Source organism: Dermacentor silvarum, chromosome 8 (assembly GCF_013339745.2).
Source record: "Dermacentor silvarum isolate Dsil-2018 chromosome 8, BIME_Dsil_1.4, whole genome shotgun sequence".
Taxonomy (NCBI): domain Eukaryota; kingdom Metazoa; phylum Arthropoda; class Arachnida; order Ixodida; family Ixodidae; genus Dermacentor; species Dermacentor silvarum.
This window is the reverse complement of record NC_051161.1, coordinates 128,073,367-128,088,892: the sequence shown is the minus strand read 5'-3', so window position 1 is coordinate 128,088,892 and position 15,526 is coordinate 128,073,367. Positions and strand designations below refer to the sequence as shown.

General features: G+C 48.5%; 2 protein-coding genes across 17 annotated transcripts in view; both read right to left on the bottom strand.

Moving 5' to 3' along the window:
- LOC119461693 (neprilysin-1) overlaps window positions 1–15,526 on the bottom strand; it is a 559,943-nt gene that overhangs the window by 87,897 nt on the left and 456,520 nt on the right. The window lies entirely within an intron of this gene.
- Window positions 1–15,526, bottom strand: part of LOC119461694 (mucin-2-like) — a 303,059-nt gene that overhangs the window by 187,762 nt on the left and 99,771 nt on the right. For 8 of the 10 annotated variants that reach the window (XR_007468227.1, XM_049671913.1, XM_049671917.1 and 5 more), the window contains exon 3: window positions 2,706–6,252. The exons of the other annotated variants lie outside the window; for them this stretch is intronic. Coding sequence is in view for 7 of the 8 variants with exons in the window: in XM_049671913.1 (XP_049527870.1) it covers window positions 2,706–6,252 (3,547 nt within the window). In the remaining variant the exon portion in view is untranslated. The remainder of the gene's footprint in view (window positions 1–2,705; window positions 6,253–15,526) is intronic. 10 annotated transcript variants of the gene reach the window in all.

The following is a 15,526-nucleotide window of genomic DNA, read 5'->3' as shown; positions in this document are numbered from 1 at the left end:
ACGAGTGACAGCGCAATATTTCTGTCTCTGATTATGATGTAAACAAAAGTAGAAGAAAGAGGGAAGTGGCGGCCTTATTAGGTGGCAAGTTAAACGGTGCGAAATGTTTGCCATATTTCCTTCCCGATAGTTGTGAACAAGGGGGCGGTGTACCTCGTAATCAAACTCAGAAAAAATTATGACACACGCCACGGTACAGGATTCACGATGCTTCCTTGAAACAGGGCTCGGATTGGTGCAGACAGATCTACGCGTGAGCTGTACATTTTATTTACCGTGGTTCGTTGCGCTGGCCAAGCCAAATCAACGCACAGCATCAAGCACAGCCTTATAGCTCTTACAATAGAGCCCCAAACCAATCATCACCTGAACTTTTTACGGATGTCATTTGCCCAGTGCAGGCCAAGAGTTATTCACCCATATTTTAAAGTAAATGTTCACAATAACTGAGTGCAACAGAAATATAACAAACTGTAGCTTGGATCGATGACTTGGTTCAAAGCGTCTTCATTGTGCTTTAGTTTTTATCTCCCTTTCTTTGTCTATGTGCTTTTCTGTCTCCTCTTACCCCTTCCACAATGCAGGGTAGCAAATTGTATATCTATATTCGGGTTAACCTCCCGGCGTTTCGCATCTCATTTATATATATATATATATATATATATATATATATATATCAGAAAAAAGCGATTCTGGGTCCGGGTAATTATTCACAGTGAAGTAGACGCGCGTATGAAGCGGTTTATTGACGTTTCGGCCGGGGTCCGGCCTTCATCAGAATCTTCATCAGGCGGACTGTGCACTGGATTCTGATGAAGGCAGGACCCCGGCCGAAACATCAATAAACCGCTTCACACGCACGTCTACTTCACTGTATATATATATATATATATATATATATATATATATAGACCATGTACGCTCTACGCATAAAGCGCATCGAATGAGAGAAGGACAAATGATCGACATTGATGGAGTCACTACTGCACCAGCGTCAGTTGAAGGCTCATGTGCAGAACCATGTATTGCTCTCCCGTTGAAAAAGTCTACCTTCAGCGTACAGCCACTAAAACAAGGTTAATCTAATGTCTCAAATGTAAAGTGTATTTTGCCGTTGATACTGGATTCACCTAATAGGAACGAAAATATTTGGTGGCGTACGAAAACTACCACAGGCAAACAGCAGCTTCGATCTGTGGCTTGCTTCAAGACGTCTACATTGTGGTTTTCCTGCAGATATCTCAGCTAGGAACTTCCAGAACAAAATGAAGCAAACTTACGAACGCACCGAATGCTCGCAACTTAGTCCTCGTGACCACTATGCCACAGCCTGCCTGTCAAAGGGAGCACAGGGAAAGCTTTGTGCCGTTAGAACGTGTTACCACGTGAGAAATTGGTCACTCTTCGCAAATGCAAAAGCAATTAACGGTGCTTCCTTTGCTATCAGAATAAACTTAAGGTAGCATTTCAATGCACAAAACGATACAGACGTCCACGCTACTAGAAAAGTCGCAGTTTCGCCCGAAAAGCGAAGCATCGTTTGAAATTAGTGGAGAGCTATACAAAGTAAGGATAGTAGTTTTATCGGCCGTATAAACTTGTAAACATAGGCACACAAACTAAATTAACAAGCGAAATGTCACGCGCGCACAAGCAAACCTAAACGCCTCTCACTCGATGACCGCGGAAGCTTGCTGTCAAAACGCAACTACCTAAAAGAAAAGCGGCTTTATTCACTGCAAGGCTCGATTGGCATAAAGTTCGTACGCTAGAACTGCTTCCAAGAGTATGTCCCAAACCCGGGTGTAATAAGTACAGGTGTTGACACTCGCCGCCCGCCGCGGCGGAGAGCGCGCACAGATCGTGTTCGCTGTAGCCACGCCCCATCGGCCCCTGAGCCGCAGCGCCCCCCCATGCAGCTGCGGTTGGCGCATGTACTACAGCCACGGTGTAGCTGTGGCACATGCGCCGGCCGCAGCTGCGCCTTGCATAAATAATATCTCATTTATGCAAGATGGTAGCTAACGTCGCGCCATTAGCAGCGTCAAGAAATCTTAACGCCCGCACATGAATATGAGTACCCCTTGCTCCATTGTTTACGTAGCCATAACTTCAAGGTGTATCTCGCAAACGATCCAATCTGTACAGTGCCTGCAAGAACATGTCTCTGTGCCACCTTTTTACGTCAATTGCCTCATACACTGTGCAGGTGCTAGGCGAATTACTTTATCTAATAAGTTTTCCACCATCAACAAACTAAACTACTCAGGCGTGAGTTCGGGTGCAACCATAAAAAATATTGTTTGAACGACGGAATAAAGGCTGATGTGAACGGCAACACTTCCTGGCGAAGCCTGAGCTGACGAAGCCAAAACGAAATGACTAAATCTTCACGTATACCGTCCAAAAGCTCCCGCGTCATTGAGGTGTTTTCTCGTTCACATCAATGAAAATCAAGATTGGCTGTGCTGACGACAAAACTTTGGTGGTGGTTACAGGGAAACACTAAAAGTTAAATTTGTGAGTCAGTTGCAAATAAGCAAGAAGTGACCCACTGCGTCACACAACGTATGTTTTTACATTTGTGTTCTAGCCTATTTATTTGGAGGCACTTATCGATATCTGTGTTTTTATTATTTTTTATAGAGGTCACATTCAGAGAAACGCTACTACCAGCTCTTAAATAACATGTCAGCTTCTCTCACCCGGCGTGTAGGCCGGCGTCTCGGTCGACGCCGTCCAGTCCTGGACAGAGGAGCTTGTCGTAATATCCGTATTCCAGGGTGCCTCTTCTGTAATGTCCCGGCCAGCAGGCTCTTCAGAAGTTGCAGAATGTGTTGTGCTTTGTCGCCAGCTTGTGTATGACTGAGTGGTTGAGAACAGGTCAGGGGCCGTCGTGAAGCTGTGCTTGTGGTCGTGTTCAGTCGAAGGTGACGTGTTCCACTCCGGCAGAGACGCGGACGTGCTCTCGGAAAGTTGCTTCGGACTACGGCTTGCCGAAGACCCGCCTGTCACCTCGGTCTCTGCTCCAAAGTCAGCAGGCGGTTCCGTCGACGGGGCGTTTGCGGGTGTTGTAGCTTCGACTGCTGTCGTCGTTATAACATTGCTTACGTCCGCTGTCGTAATTTCGACAGCTGAGGGTGACGTTGTAACCTCGCCTACTGCTGGTTCCGTTTCAGGCTCAGCGCTCAGGGCAGTTGTTGTCTCGGCGGCTTGTGTTGCAATCTCGGCTGTCTGTGTTGTACTCTCGGCTGCCGCTGCTGTAGTTTCGGCAGCTGCCGATGCTGTAGTCTCGGAAGCTGGCGGTGCTGTAGTCTCGGAAGCTGGCGGTGCTGTAGTCTCGGCAGCTGGCGGTGCTGTAGCCTCGGCAGCTGGCGGTGCTGTAGTCTCGGCAGCTGGCGGTGCTGTAGTCTCGGCAGCTGGCGGTGCTGCAGTCTCGGCAGCTGGAGGTGCCGTAGTGTCGGCAGCTGGAGGTGCCGTAGTGTCGGCAGATGGAGGTGCTGTAGTCTCGACAACTGGTGACGCGGTAGTCCCGGAGGCTTGTGTTACAGTGTCGGTGGTTGGTTTTGTTGTAGTGTCAGCTATCAGTGTTGTACCTTCCGCTTCTGGTGTTATAGACCCGGCTTCTGGGGTTGCTGCAGTCTCAGTAGTCAGTGTTGTAAACTCGGCTTCCCTGTCGACTGCTGTTGGCGTTGTAGCCGCGTTCACAGATGACGATGTACTCTCACCATCTTCGTTCGAAATAACAGGCGAAGATGGTGTTGTCACCTCGTACGTCGGTAATTCGGTTGTTTGCAGTTGCTGTGCCGTCGTCATTACCTCCTCGGTTGCCGGGGCAGTGGTCCCTTCCGACAGGATGGAAGTTGTTCGCTCCATGTTGCTCTCTCCTTCTGTCGTCAACTCTTCCCTTCCAACCGGCTGAACGATTTCGGTTGTACCTGAAGTGGAAAGGCTGGCCTCCGCATGCTGCGGGTACTCATTTGTTGGTCCATCTGTCATAGTAGGGGTCATTGTCGTGAAATCACCGCCCGTCCTTATCTCTGGGTGTCCTGATGATGCGTCTGTAGATGCTTCTACCTGGGTTGTCGCAGCCGGTGAACTCACATGAGATTCTGTCGTAGCAGTGTCTGTTGAAACTTCAGTGGTTTCTTGCGTAACAGCAATATCCGGGGACTGCGTGCTCCTGTCGCCACTAGCAACCATTGTCGAATCGGTGGAAGTCCCTGGTTCTTCCGTCGACTGTGACACACTCTGAGTAGACGTATCTGTGGGTGCTGTCGTCACCGAATCCGTGACCCTCCCTGTTGCAGTGTCTGTAACTGAGCTTGAGGTCGCCTCCTCACGAGATGAGGTGGTCATTTCCACTGGTACTTGGGGCACGCTTGAGTCGCTTGTCTCGGACGTAGTGTCTCCCCCTGGGGTTGTCAACTGCGTAGTCGTGGTCTCCTGCAAAGGCGTACCAGAATCCGGAGACGTGCTGGTAATGACCGCGGTCGACGTTTCACTCTCTGTAGATGCTCCTGTGGCGCTCTCGCTGCTTGTCTGCGTAACATCTATGGAACCGGTGGTGTCGCTCGTTGTAATATCTGAAGGTGCGGTTCCGGCGGGGGCCGTTGTAGTCGGTTCTAGTTTGACTGAGGCAGGAGAAACTGTCGTTGATTCCTCTGTAGCACTGACACTGGCGGTGCTTTCAGAAACAGTAGTGACTGGTGACGCCGCTTCAGATGAGCTTTCGTGTGCCGCATTTTCTTCACTCTCCAAATACGGTGTGGGCGCCATTTCTCTAGGTGCCTCCCCGGTTACATCATTAGTACCGGGATCCGCCTCTTCGAAGGTACGTGCCCTGCCTATCTTTGTTCTATTAATTAAAGGTTCATGCGTCACGCTTGACTCTGTAGTCGGCACATCGGGTGCACCGTCATTAATACTGGTAGCAGGCGTGGAATCTGTGCTGGGTGTTGCTTCGTCGGGTTGATTTTCTGTGGAACTGGTCAGCTCACTTTGATGTTGAGTGTCCGTACTTTCATGCTGAGCCGGAGATTCTGTTGATAGCAATGTAGAATCAACAGAGTAAAGGTTCGTTATCATGCCGAGGTGTGGTGTGTGAGTGATTCCTTCGGTAGTACTGTCAGCATCTGACGCCGGCAACGATACTCCAGAACCGGTGGCCTCAGATTCGTTTGCAGTGCTGTACGTGGGAGGTACTGTGGCCTCGTCATACGCGTGACTCTGTTCGGAAGTGGCTGTATTTGCCGATGGCGTAGTGTCATCAACGCTTTCCGGTGACAATGTCTGCTCTTCGGTGACCACTTCTGGAGCGCTAGAGTAGCGCTTACGCGAGAACCCGACGCTAAACCTAGGAAAGATGTCACCATTCGTTCCCGTCGGGTTAAAATAGCCCGGAACGTTCGTGTTCAATGGGTCAGAATAAAGGCTGGGAGTATGAAAAGGACCTGTCGCTAGGGCAGGTGAGGATATTTCGGGCTGGTAGTAGGGATAGACCCCGTAACCACCTTCAGTGGGCGTTTCCAAGGCGCTCTCTACACTCTGAGGACCACTAATGCTCGGCACTGAAGTGGACTCCGACAGAACATCAGGCTGGTCTGTAGAAAACGGTACGGCTTGCGCCTGCTGAGTAGCGAAGGAACCCGGATAAGTAGTCTCCCGCAAGGCGTGCGGCGTTGCTGTCGCTGCAAAATTCGTCGTTTCTGAATTTACACTTGAATCCGTGGTGACCCCGGAATCGTCAGCTGCTGAAGCCGCTTCCGGTGGCAGTGTATTTGATGTTGTAACAGGAACCATGGACGACGCACCTGTTGCACCGTCGTCACCCATGTGACTAGAGGCAGTCGTCCCTTCTGCATGGAACGGCACTGGGTGCTCTGTTGATCCAGTCGTCACGAAGACATCCGCTGAACTTGGATGTATTTCTGTCATTGGTACTTGCGTAGATACCGCTGTCGTGGTACCATTCGTCGCCACCACGGGTGTCTCTGCACCAACAGCGCTTTCGGACTCCTCGTGGACTTCGGTCTTCGCTAGCTTATCGGCTTCTATGTCGTTCAGCTTTTCATTTTCGGTGCCAAAAATATCGTTGTTCGTCTGCGGTCCAGAGCTGCTCTCCGAGCTTGGTGGCAAAGTAGAAGCTTCATCATTTGTTTGCTCCGTGAGCCCAGTGGTCGTTGTCCCGTGTTGGCTAAGCAAACTCTCCTCAGACGACGTCCCCAACAGGTCGTTTGTGGACTTTTGCACCTGGAGAAAAAACAGACAAAATAACCGTTGTTAGGATTAAAACAAGATCTATTACACAGAGCACTGAAGTTTACATAGGTACCATGACAGAGTGGCACAACATTGAGTTTTCTGCATGTACTTAACGGCACCAAATTACCAAGACAGCTAACGATTTTTGCGTCTATATTCTCTGTGTAGCAGATATGTTCTATATGTTCTATAATGGACGATTTTGCCAGAAAAAGCTAGCTGTGTACAACCAATGTGGCTTACATTACTCGCATCTTTGATGTTGTATCTCCCAAAACCATTTCTTCTCTTGCCACATTTTCTTTCATGACACCAAAAAAGATAACGGTAATGGGACGGCAGCGCCTTCTTGTAGCGAGTTCGATCCACCAATCCAGTTATTCCAATGACTATAAAATAAGCTTTGATTAACACTCAAAAATAGGAAAGACGAATAGGAAGGACATGGTCTTTACGCTTATGTCTTTAAGCCATTTTTTCATGCCTTAAACAGCGCCTAAATTGGTGAATGTTGATATTCCCGTCAATTTAGTACACATCTGTTGCGCTCTATCAAGCTAGCTTCTTACTGTCATGTGTCGGCTAAAGGCCCCGCGATCCTAATGACGTCCGAGGGTGCCTCTAAAAATTATCAATAGAAATTTCATAGTTCTTTTAAGGAACTTTGCTAAATGCTACAGAGACTCCGACAGAACTTGTTCAGAAAATATTTGAGGTGTAGTTGCTTCAACATTATGTTGGAAAAGAACGGCACTTCTAGGACAAACACTGAAAAAGACAAACATAAATGTAATTCAACACACTCAGTGTCGTTTTTATCAATGCATAACAGCCCAAACATGAGTGGCCAAAGCAATGTATATATGAAGAAAAGCGTGTTTATTGTTTGTTAGCTTAGAATCAATTCCGAATTCATCATAACCACCGAGAGCCCCAACAGTGGACCCAAGTTATCTGTGTTTTCGACGGCAAGTACGAAAGTAAGAGGGGCCCTGATATAAGTGAACATTTGAAGCACTGTTGCTCTCATTATTTATTATTGTAAGCAAAGCTTATCACGGCTACTCCCGTTTCTTGATGGGCTTAAGTTCTTGCCGAATACACCATTGGAGTCATTTTCTACGTGCCACTATGTATATTCCTCAGGGCGTGTGCCTATTCCTGGCCAGTTCGCCAGAATACGTATGTCACACTGTCAGAAATAGTAATACGTATTAAATGCATTAAAGCGTAGCTGTCTTTGCGTGCACACTCCACCGTTAATTGACATATTATTCAATATTCAAAAGAACGATATATTACCTGAGCTACTATATATAGTGAAACTGTTTGCTGCATGTTAATAATGACACATATGCACATATTGACGCAAGGGTTGTGTGTAGCCCCCGAAATATTGTACTCTGGCATCACTCGCCAGTTCAGCGAAGAAATAAAAGTGCAGGCAAAAGCCACAGCGTCTCTGTGGCTACGACACTTTCTTGCTCAGTGCAAGACTTCGAAGCCTTTTGAAGGCTCTTGTCAAGGCTGAACGCCGAAAACTCACACGCAGGGATTTATATTCACGCTCCAGAACACCAAATCTTCGAAATGAATGGAAGCCTTTCACTGCGCTACGCGACAACTCTGGTCACCTGACTTTTTTTTTGTTAAGGTGATCCTGTTGGAAGAACAATCGTCCTTACCATGAGTTATCTCCTCCACATTATCTGTTTCTTGAGCCGTAAAAGAAACTGAAAATAAGCGCCGCATGTTCTTCCATTTTTGGACATCGTCAGCATTTCCACTCGTCAAATTCACCGACTTGGCTACTGGTTTAATTAGGCACCGTTTAAGTAACTTTTAAAAAAGCGCACTTATGGGAGTTTTGAAGAGTGACTGAAATACCTTACCGCAATAACACTCGATAAACGAAGTCGTCAGGGTGCCTCAGTGAGGCTTTCGTATCCTGCCATTTTGTGTGCGCTTCTGTGTGCGTGTGTGCGTGTGTGTGTGCGTGTGTATATGTGTGTGTGTGCGTGTGTGTGTGTGTGCGTGTGTGCGTGTGTGTGTGTGTGTGTGTGTGTGTGTGTGTGTGTGTGTGTGTGTGTGTGTGTGTGTGTGTGTGTGTGTGTGTGTGTGTGTGTGTGTGTGTGTGTGTGTGAGTGTGTGTGTGTGTGTGTGTGCGTGTGTGTGTTTGTGTGTGTGTGTGTGTGTGTGTGTGTGGTGTGTGTTTGTGTGTGTGTGTGTGTGTGTGTGTGTGTGTGTGTGTGTGTGTGTGTGTGTGTGTGTGTGTGTGGTGTGTGTGTGTGTGTGTGTGTGTGTGTGTGTGTGTGGTACACGCAGAAATGTCCACACTACCGAGAATATGCCTGTTTATACCGCACAACTTGAGAATGCCCCAACACACCGGACACACCTCCCTTTACCAACCAAACATACGAACAGTGGGAAGCCGTGCTATCCAGGCTCGGACTCACGTGACCAGCGCAGGCTGGTGTGGAGGGCCCGGCAGACCACAGGAGTTCTGGACTAAGGACCACACTTTGCATTGTAGTTGCATATTATTGCACCAGTTGGCACGCCATGTAACAGTTGCATCGTATCGTGCCACCTGTCACGCGATGTGAGATGCGCGCCGCATACCGTCGATACGTGCAAACTTTGCATTACAGTTGAGTTGTATTCCACCCGGTGTCATGACATGTAGCAGTTGCGTCGTATCGGGCCATGTGTCAAGAGATGTGACATGTGCGCCGCGAAGTCTCCATGCCTGTGTTCACTCTTCGGTACACGTTATGGCGCCTCCTCGCAAGGTACTAACGGCTGCTGAAGAAACGAATCGTAGAGCTACGCGCGCGGCTGCAACCAGGTTACGTCGGGCTCAGCTAACCGCTGTGCGGACAGTTCGGTTCCTTCTCGTGAAAACGACGCAAGGAGACCTCGCCACAAAGATTCTCTAGCGCGTAATGCGGAAAATGGTGCTCCTATGGAGCCACTCCTCCAGCTTACGCTGTGACTGTGCTGCGTGTGCCGCGCAGGCCTGTGACATCTCGAATGAAATTTGTTTCCACTAGTCTTACTTGCGTTCTTTTAGCAAGAACCATCTGGTGCTGGCACATGGCACCAAAGGCAGGTCTCAAATCTCCTGAAAAGGTGCCTAAATGTAGCGCGATGACTCAGGCCTATCTCCTTCCATCAGCGTCACACATTCACTTGCCCTTTCGGCGCATTTCCTGACCTCCACAAGGGACCAGCACTGTTACCCGAGATTATTTGCGTTCGCTGCTGAGCGTTGCCAGATGCAGGGGTTGCCCACGAGGGTCATCCTGTCCGAGTTGTACGACGAATGCTCATGGCACGGCGCGGGCGAACAATGCGAAAGCCAGGTTGCACACTGGACATTGCAAGGCGATTCTCGGCATGCGTGCCTTATATACGAGCGGCACCAATGGAGACGTCAACGACTCGGCACGATGCCTCGCCAGCCTACTCTCTACGTATCTGCGCATGCTCTCGCACGGTCGTGAACCCTCAAGGGCTGCATATACGTACGCCGGCTAGGGCGTCCGCAACGTGCTCTCGGTGTGCGTGCCACGCACAATGGTATATTCCCGGGCTTGGCCGCGACGGTGAAAGCCCGCGCCCCTCTTGGAAACGCCGCGTGCTCCGCCGAAGAGCGGCGGCTGTGGCGGTGCAACATCGTCACCATTAACGACCGGTCCGCAGCAATAAACAACAATAAACCGAGATGCGACGGGGGTGCGGTATACGGCTGCCTTCGCAAAAGTAGTTGCACTAGCGCGGCCTCAACGCCTCGTGAATGGACTTTACGACATAGCTCGCCGACTGAGATTCCGGGCAAGATTTGCGCCCGACGAAGACGAAAGTAATGACGGAGAGTTCCGACAAGGGAGCGGCTGCAGCTGATGACTCCAGGAGCAGAGCAAACGGGACGTCGAAAGGGATTTCGCTTGGCGAAGCTCCTAACCATCAACCCTCGCTTCCTGTATTTGGGACCGAAGATGTCACGTATGACACCACAGGCGTGCCCTATGCATCAAGGCACGTTGATTAAGGCCCAGGTAAGATAATTCAAGGCCATATAGCCATTTATAACAAGGCCAGCAGCACGCAGTATCGCTATCGCACTCGCGTTCTACGGCGCACCAAGGCTACATAGCTTTTAAATAGGGTCAGCATACAAGCGACGTCGATAGAGAGTTCGAACAGAGCAGTCCAAAGGAATGTGATAAGCGACGGCTGTTAAAAAAAGTATACGTTAAAAAGGCCGAATAAGCTGTGACCAATAAACAATGCACAGAAACGAACAAATCAGGAACATAGAGTCTTTCTTACAGTATACGTGTGTCATAAAGTTTGACATTTTTCTTCATAATTTCAGGCTATTCCAGGCATTAATCCTTCGTGCGCAGTGCCTAGACTGGCCCTCTTTAACAAACTATGTGCTAAGCTTTTGAAGAGGCGGAATGTAGCTATCGGTATTGTTTATTGACATGGTGCAGTTAAAATCTCCTGTGGTGACTCTACTATGTTTATTCGTTGATATGTCCTTTGAAACTGCGAAAGGCAAGCTCTTCTGCTTATTTAGGCACTTCAGCATCCAACGTTTTCATAGCAGTGACCGCCTAGCAGAGTATTAACATTATGCCCGCACTTTAGAGCGTTCCTCAAGGCAACACATTATTATGTCTCAAGTAGATTAGACTGATGTTATCAATCTGTCTTAATGACACTTTGCGTCGATTCCTTAGTTAAAAAGGTGTGAAAATGGGCCCTCGGTGTCTATTCTAATTGGTAGCTTCGTGTGCTTCTTAAGCAGCTTCTTGTCGTACGAATCACAGAAACGTTTTCGAACCACAGTTCCCGTTTCAGTCGAGAACGGCTTTGTTCTCCGCTCACTGAAGTCGAAGAAAAGCTTCGTGTCGAGGCCATTTCGTGAACAGAAAACTTAATATTGCTTATATGCAAATACGCCGTCACAACAATGCGCTCATAAAAGCATGGCCCGAATTCCGTGTTTGTATTCGGCCACGCTGGGAACAGTTCTTAGGAGGTTACTGCATGCGTGTTGTTGGCCAACACGTGTGGTGCATTATACTTCTGTAAAGTCACCACTGAGCTCTGATAAATCTATGGCGCTGCCATCCAAGCGTAAGGTACACACCATTGTCAGTATTTAAACACGCAATTAGTGTATACATCGCTTATGACGGATTCACAATACCTTGGAAAAATGGCGCATCTCTATCATTTCACAGGCACATTGTTTCGAACGAAGTTCCTCCAAACCTTCCTGGTCAGGTCACTCAACAAACATGGCGTCTGACACACGCGTGTTAAGCTTACCGTCGGCAGATCCCAAGGGAGGACATGCCAACGGCGCCAATTCGCCCCACAATCAGAGGGCAAGTCGCACACTTCAACTTCCATGGCAGGCGAGCTATGCGCGCCACTGCCAGTTTCATTATCGTCCTTCGATGAAATCTCGCTCACCCTCTCATGCCAATAAAGAAAACATCAAAGTTACTTTGGAGTCATTTCTGCACCTAACTTTCCTATGAAGCACTGTCCTGCGACCCGCACCACGAACTTATTGAAGAAAATGAGCCCAAATTAAGCGCCGTTCACATGCTTCGTGGATGCTGAGTTACCTTGCATTGCCACTATCTAACACTTGCATACTTACTCAACATTGGACAACCCCTCACTGTCAGCTTGCATTATGCTTGGATGGAAGGCGGTAGCAGACCATAGCTGTGAATGTATGCGTTATCGGTGCTAACATGTGCTTTTGCTGCTAATCACATGTACAGTGCTCAAAAATTGAAACGCGAACAATTCCAAAACTACTCGAAAGCGTAGTGCTGTTCCCAGGTTCGCCTGCATTTGTAACGGTGGCTTAATTGAGGCCCGAAAGCCTACACCTTGAACTACTTCATGCTTAGAAACCAGCCACAGAGTGATTACACGTCACACGTCTGTGTAATTACGCGTAAAGATTCGTTGCTTTTCGTGTTTCAATTGTTGAACATGGTACATGTTTTTTTTGTGTTTTTTTTCTTCTCTATACTGGTTTATTCTTTCTTTTTTTTCACTTTGAAGGATCTGTCAACTGCGCAGATTAACTTGCACATGTATATACATTTACGGAAAAGGTAAACAGAGAAGTCGGAGACCCCTACTTGCAAAACTGCTATTTCAATCTTGCTTGGTCTCTTTACCTTGCCGTTCCTCAACTGCAGCTGCCCTGCAAAGTCTTGGCTTCGATTAGACACGCAAGCACTTCCGCTAGGTTCGAGTTTAATTTCACGGTTCCTTAAGGCCGCACCACGGCCGTAAAATACATGCCGCTAATTATGCGCATTATGACATGCCTTTCATGTCTGCAAGTGGGAAGCACGGAACAATATGACGCGGCAGCGCAGGGTCGCGGTGCTGGACCGTCAAATCGGGAAAACCCTGCTCTTTTTCGCTGCCCCCGAAGCGCGCCCACGCGAAAACGCACCGCGCGAAGTAAGCGCAACTCCGGAAGTGAAAATGAAGGAGAAATGAGTGAAAACTCTGCGTAACGCATGCCTCGGTATAGGGATCCAGTTCGATGAAAATTTGTTGTTTGCCCGCGAACGGGGGACGCGAGGCCGTTCCAGAAAGTAGCCGCCAAGGACGACGGCCGCGCGCTCTGGACAGCTGAGGCAATCTCCACAGGGACAGCTGGGTTTCGCCTACGTGTGGCAGGAGCTTTTGCTCTGACACCGGACGCGAATTCCTGCTGGTAACGAGACTGAACGCGTCGATTTCCTCTGTGCCGTTTGACGGTTAAACTGACTACCGATGAGAAACACGAAAGCACCAAATAATATCGGCTACGAAGTCCCCCCCCCCCCCCCCAGGGGGGGGGGGGGGGCATAATAAGAATATTATGTAAGTTTTCTCCAAGGTCTCGTTGTGTGCAAAGCAAAAGGATATGTGCTAACTTAGCCACAACAGAAAGCTTGTCGAGTTTAGGAGCATGTTTATATTAAAGAATGTTACTTCGATTCCTCAGTAGAAGCACGTTCTCGCAACTGTTAACATCCGCAAGCGGACACTCCAGGAAGGGTTTGACATGGACAGATGCCGCAGTTCACACTTCCGGATCACGCTGTGGGGCATAAGCCAGGCGGGACGACGTGGAGGAACCACCCTTGTAGTTTACTTTTACAATCCGTGCAGCCCTAGATAGATGTAGTGTGTAGTATACCATACTACATACTAGCTTCATATACATCTTGTAATATAACAGCCAGCCCTGACCACCACCTGAGTGTCGCATCTTAGTAGTTGCCCCCGTCATGAGCAGAAAATATTAGCACTGATGGTTCGACGCTAAACCACTCGCCCCACATTGTGTGGCATAAAAGAGGTGACACGTATATCTTAAAAATCCATAAATCGTCTGCAACGATTCCATGTGTGCTAGTAACGTGAAGCGGGTTGGTGAACTTGTATGTCGGAGACCACAAAAGATTGAAATGTTGACTACAATTGAATTTTATATGTTTTTTCTAGCGAAAGAAAATGGTATAGGGATGCGAAAATGACGCCGATAACATAAATTTCTTGCAGGCCCAGCAAGCGACGTAGCATGGATTTTATTGTGAGTGGTATTATCAGGCTTTCGTTGATTTAAAGGGTTCTCTTTTCACCTGTAATTAAGCTGCTTCTGGTACTAAACCACCTCCCGTCGCCTAACCTTTGTCTCAGACCTTTGTCTAGCCAATAGGTTGAGCGCAAAACATTTCTTCCCTCTCTCTCTCCTTTCTTTTCATCCCTTTAAACCCCTTCCCCCGTGTAGGGTAGCAAACCGGACGTGCTTCTGGTTAACCTCCCTGCCTTTCCTTCTTTTTTCCTCCTCCTCCTCCTCCTCAAAACAGATGAAGACGCACCTCAGGGCGCATGTATGTCGGCATAAAATAGACCACAGTTTGTTTGTAATAAGCAAAAATTTAGCTCGATCGCTACAAGTCTATGCAGAAGTACGCGTATTTAGTGGGTAGGTACTGAGGTGGGAAAGGCTGAACAGATTTTGGGTCAAAAGTTAACCCCTTTGATAACTAAGTTGCCTGATATGAAATAGGAGATGCAATACTATAAAGGCAAACGCAATATTTTCGAATAAATACAACATGCTCTGTTCATTTTTGGTATTCGTGGCCTATACGGAATGTTTGCTACAGGTGTACCCGAAGTATATGACATTCGCGCGTCATATTCGACCGTACAGCCTTCCGTATTTTTTTCCTTGATTATTACTGCGCCATGGTATAGTCGGCTCCGAAGTAAACTATATTTACATGGAACTGCAGTTATGTGAAAAAAAAACAGCAGTGATGCAGCCCTGTGACGCCTTATTGCACAAATTGGCACAATGCTCTCTCCTCATTGCCTTTAGCTATGACGCAGAAAGCAACGGCGCCACAACTCCGGGAGCGGGCGCTTAATTTTGACGAAAACTGTGAGGACGGCGCAATGACAAGACAAGTCGATCTACTCTATCCTACCACAATCACATCAACGATTGCGATCGCGACCATCGTTATCGATCTGCGTCTGCACCTCTTTGCTATTGCGAAATGTATCATCCTGATTGACGTTCTACCTGCGGCATCCCTCTCTCCATAAGTGGCCATTTTCACGCTCTCCTCCCCGCACCATTTCGCCATGACGGGTACATTGCCGGGCCCAACGGGCGTGACGTCACCTCGGAACCGCAACTGGAAGTGAGTCAGTTGGGCCGCTGGAAGCCACGTGCATACCATGCAGCCCCAATCGATCAAAGCGCCGCGTGTAGTCGACGCCGCTTTATCGGTAGGCCCGCAGCACGGTGACGGCACCGCGCCGTCGACGCTGGGCGAGATGAATGCCGTCTTTCCTGGAAACCTCATTTTCGCCTCCATCCAGCAACTCTTCAATTTCGTTGGCGCGACGATGTTTCGGCATCGTCAAGGAATCCCGCTTCATGCCCCCGGCATCTCTGCTAAGGCTGCATATCCCACTTACTCCCACACGTGATTCGGCTACGTATACATAGGCGCCTTTGTGCCAGATGTCAGAGATGCAACCCGGAGATGTTACGAGTCATGTCCACGCGGAAAGACCCGAACCCTACACTCAATTGTACGAAACGCGCTTAGTGGACCATCGAATCATGTGGGAATGTGTATGATGCATCAAAAGACAGGGGAAGATGACGGTAAGAGGCTTAATGACGATGGCCTAC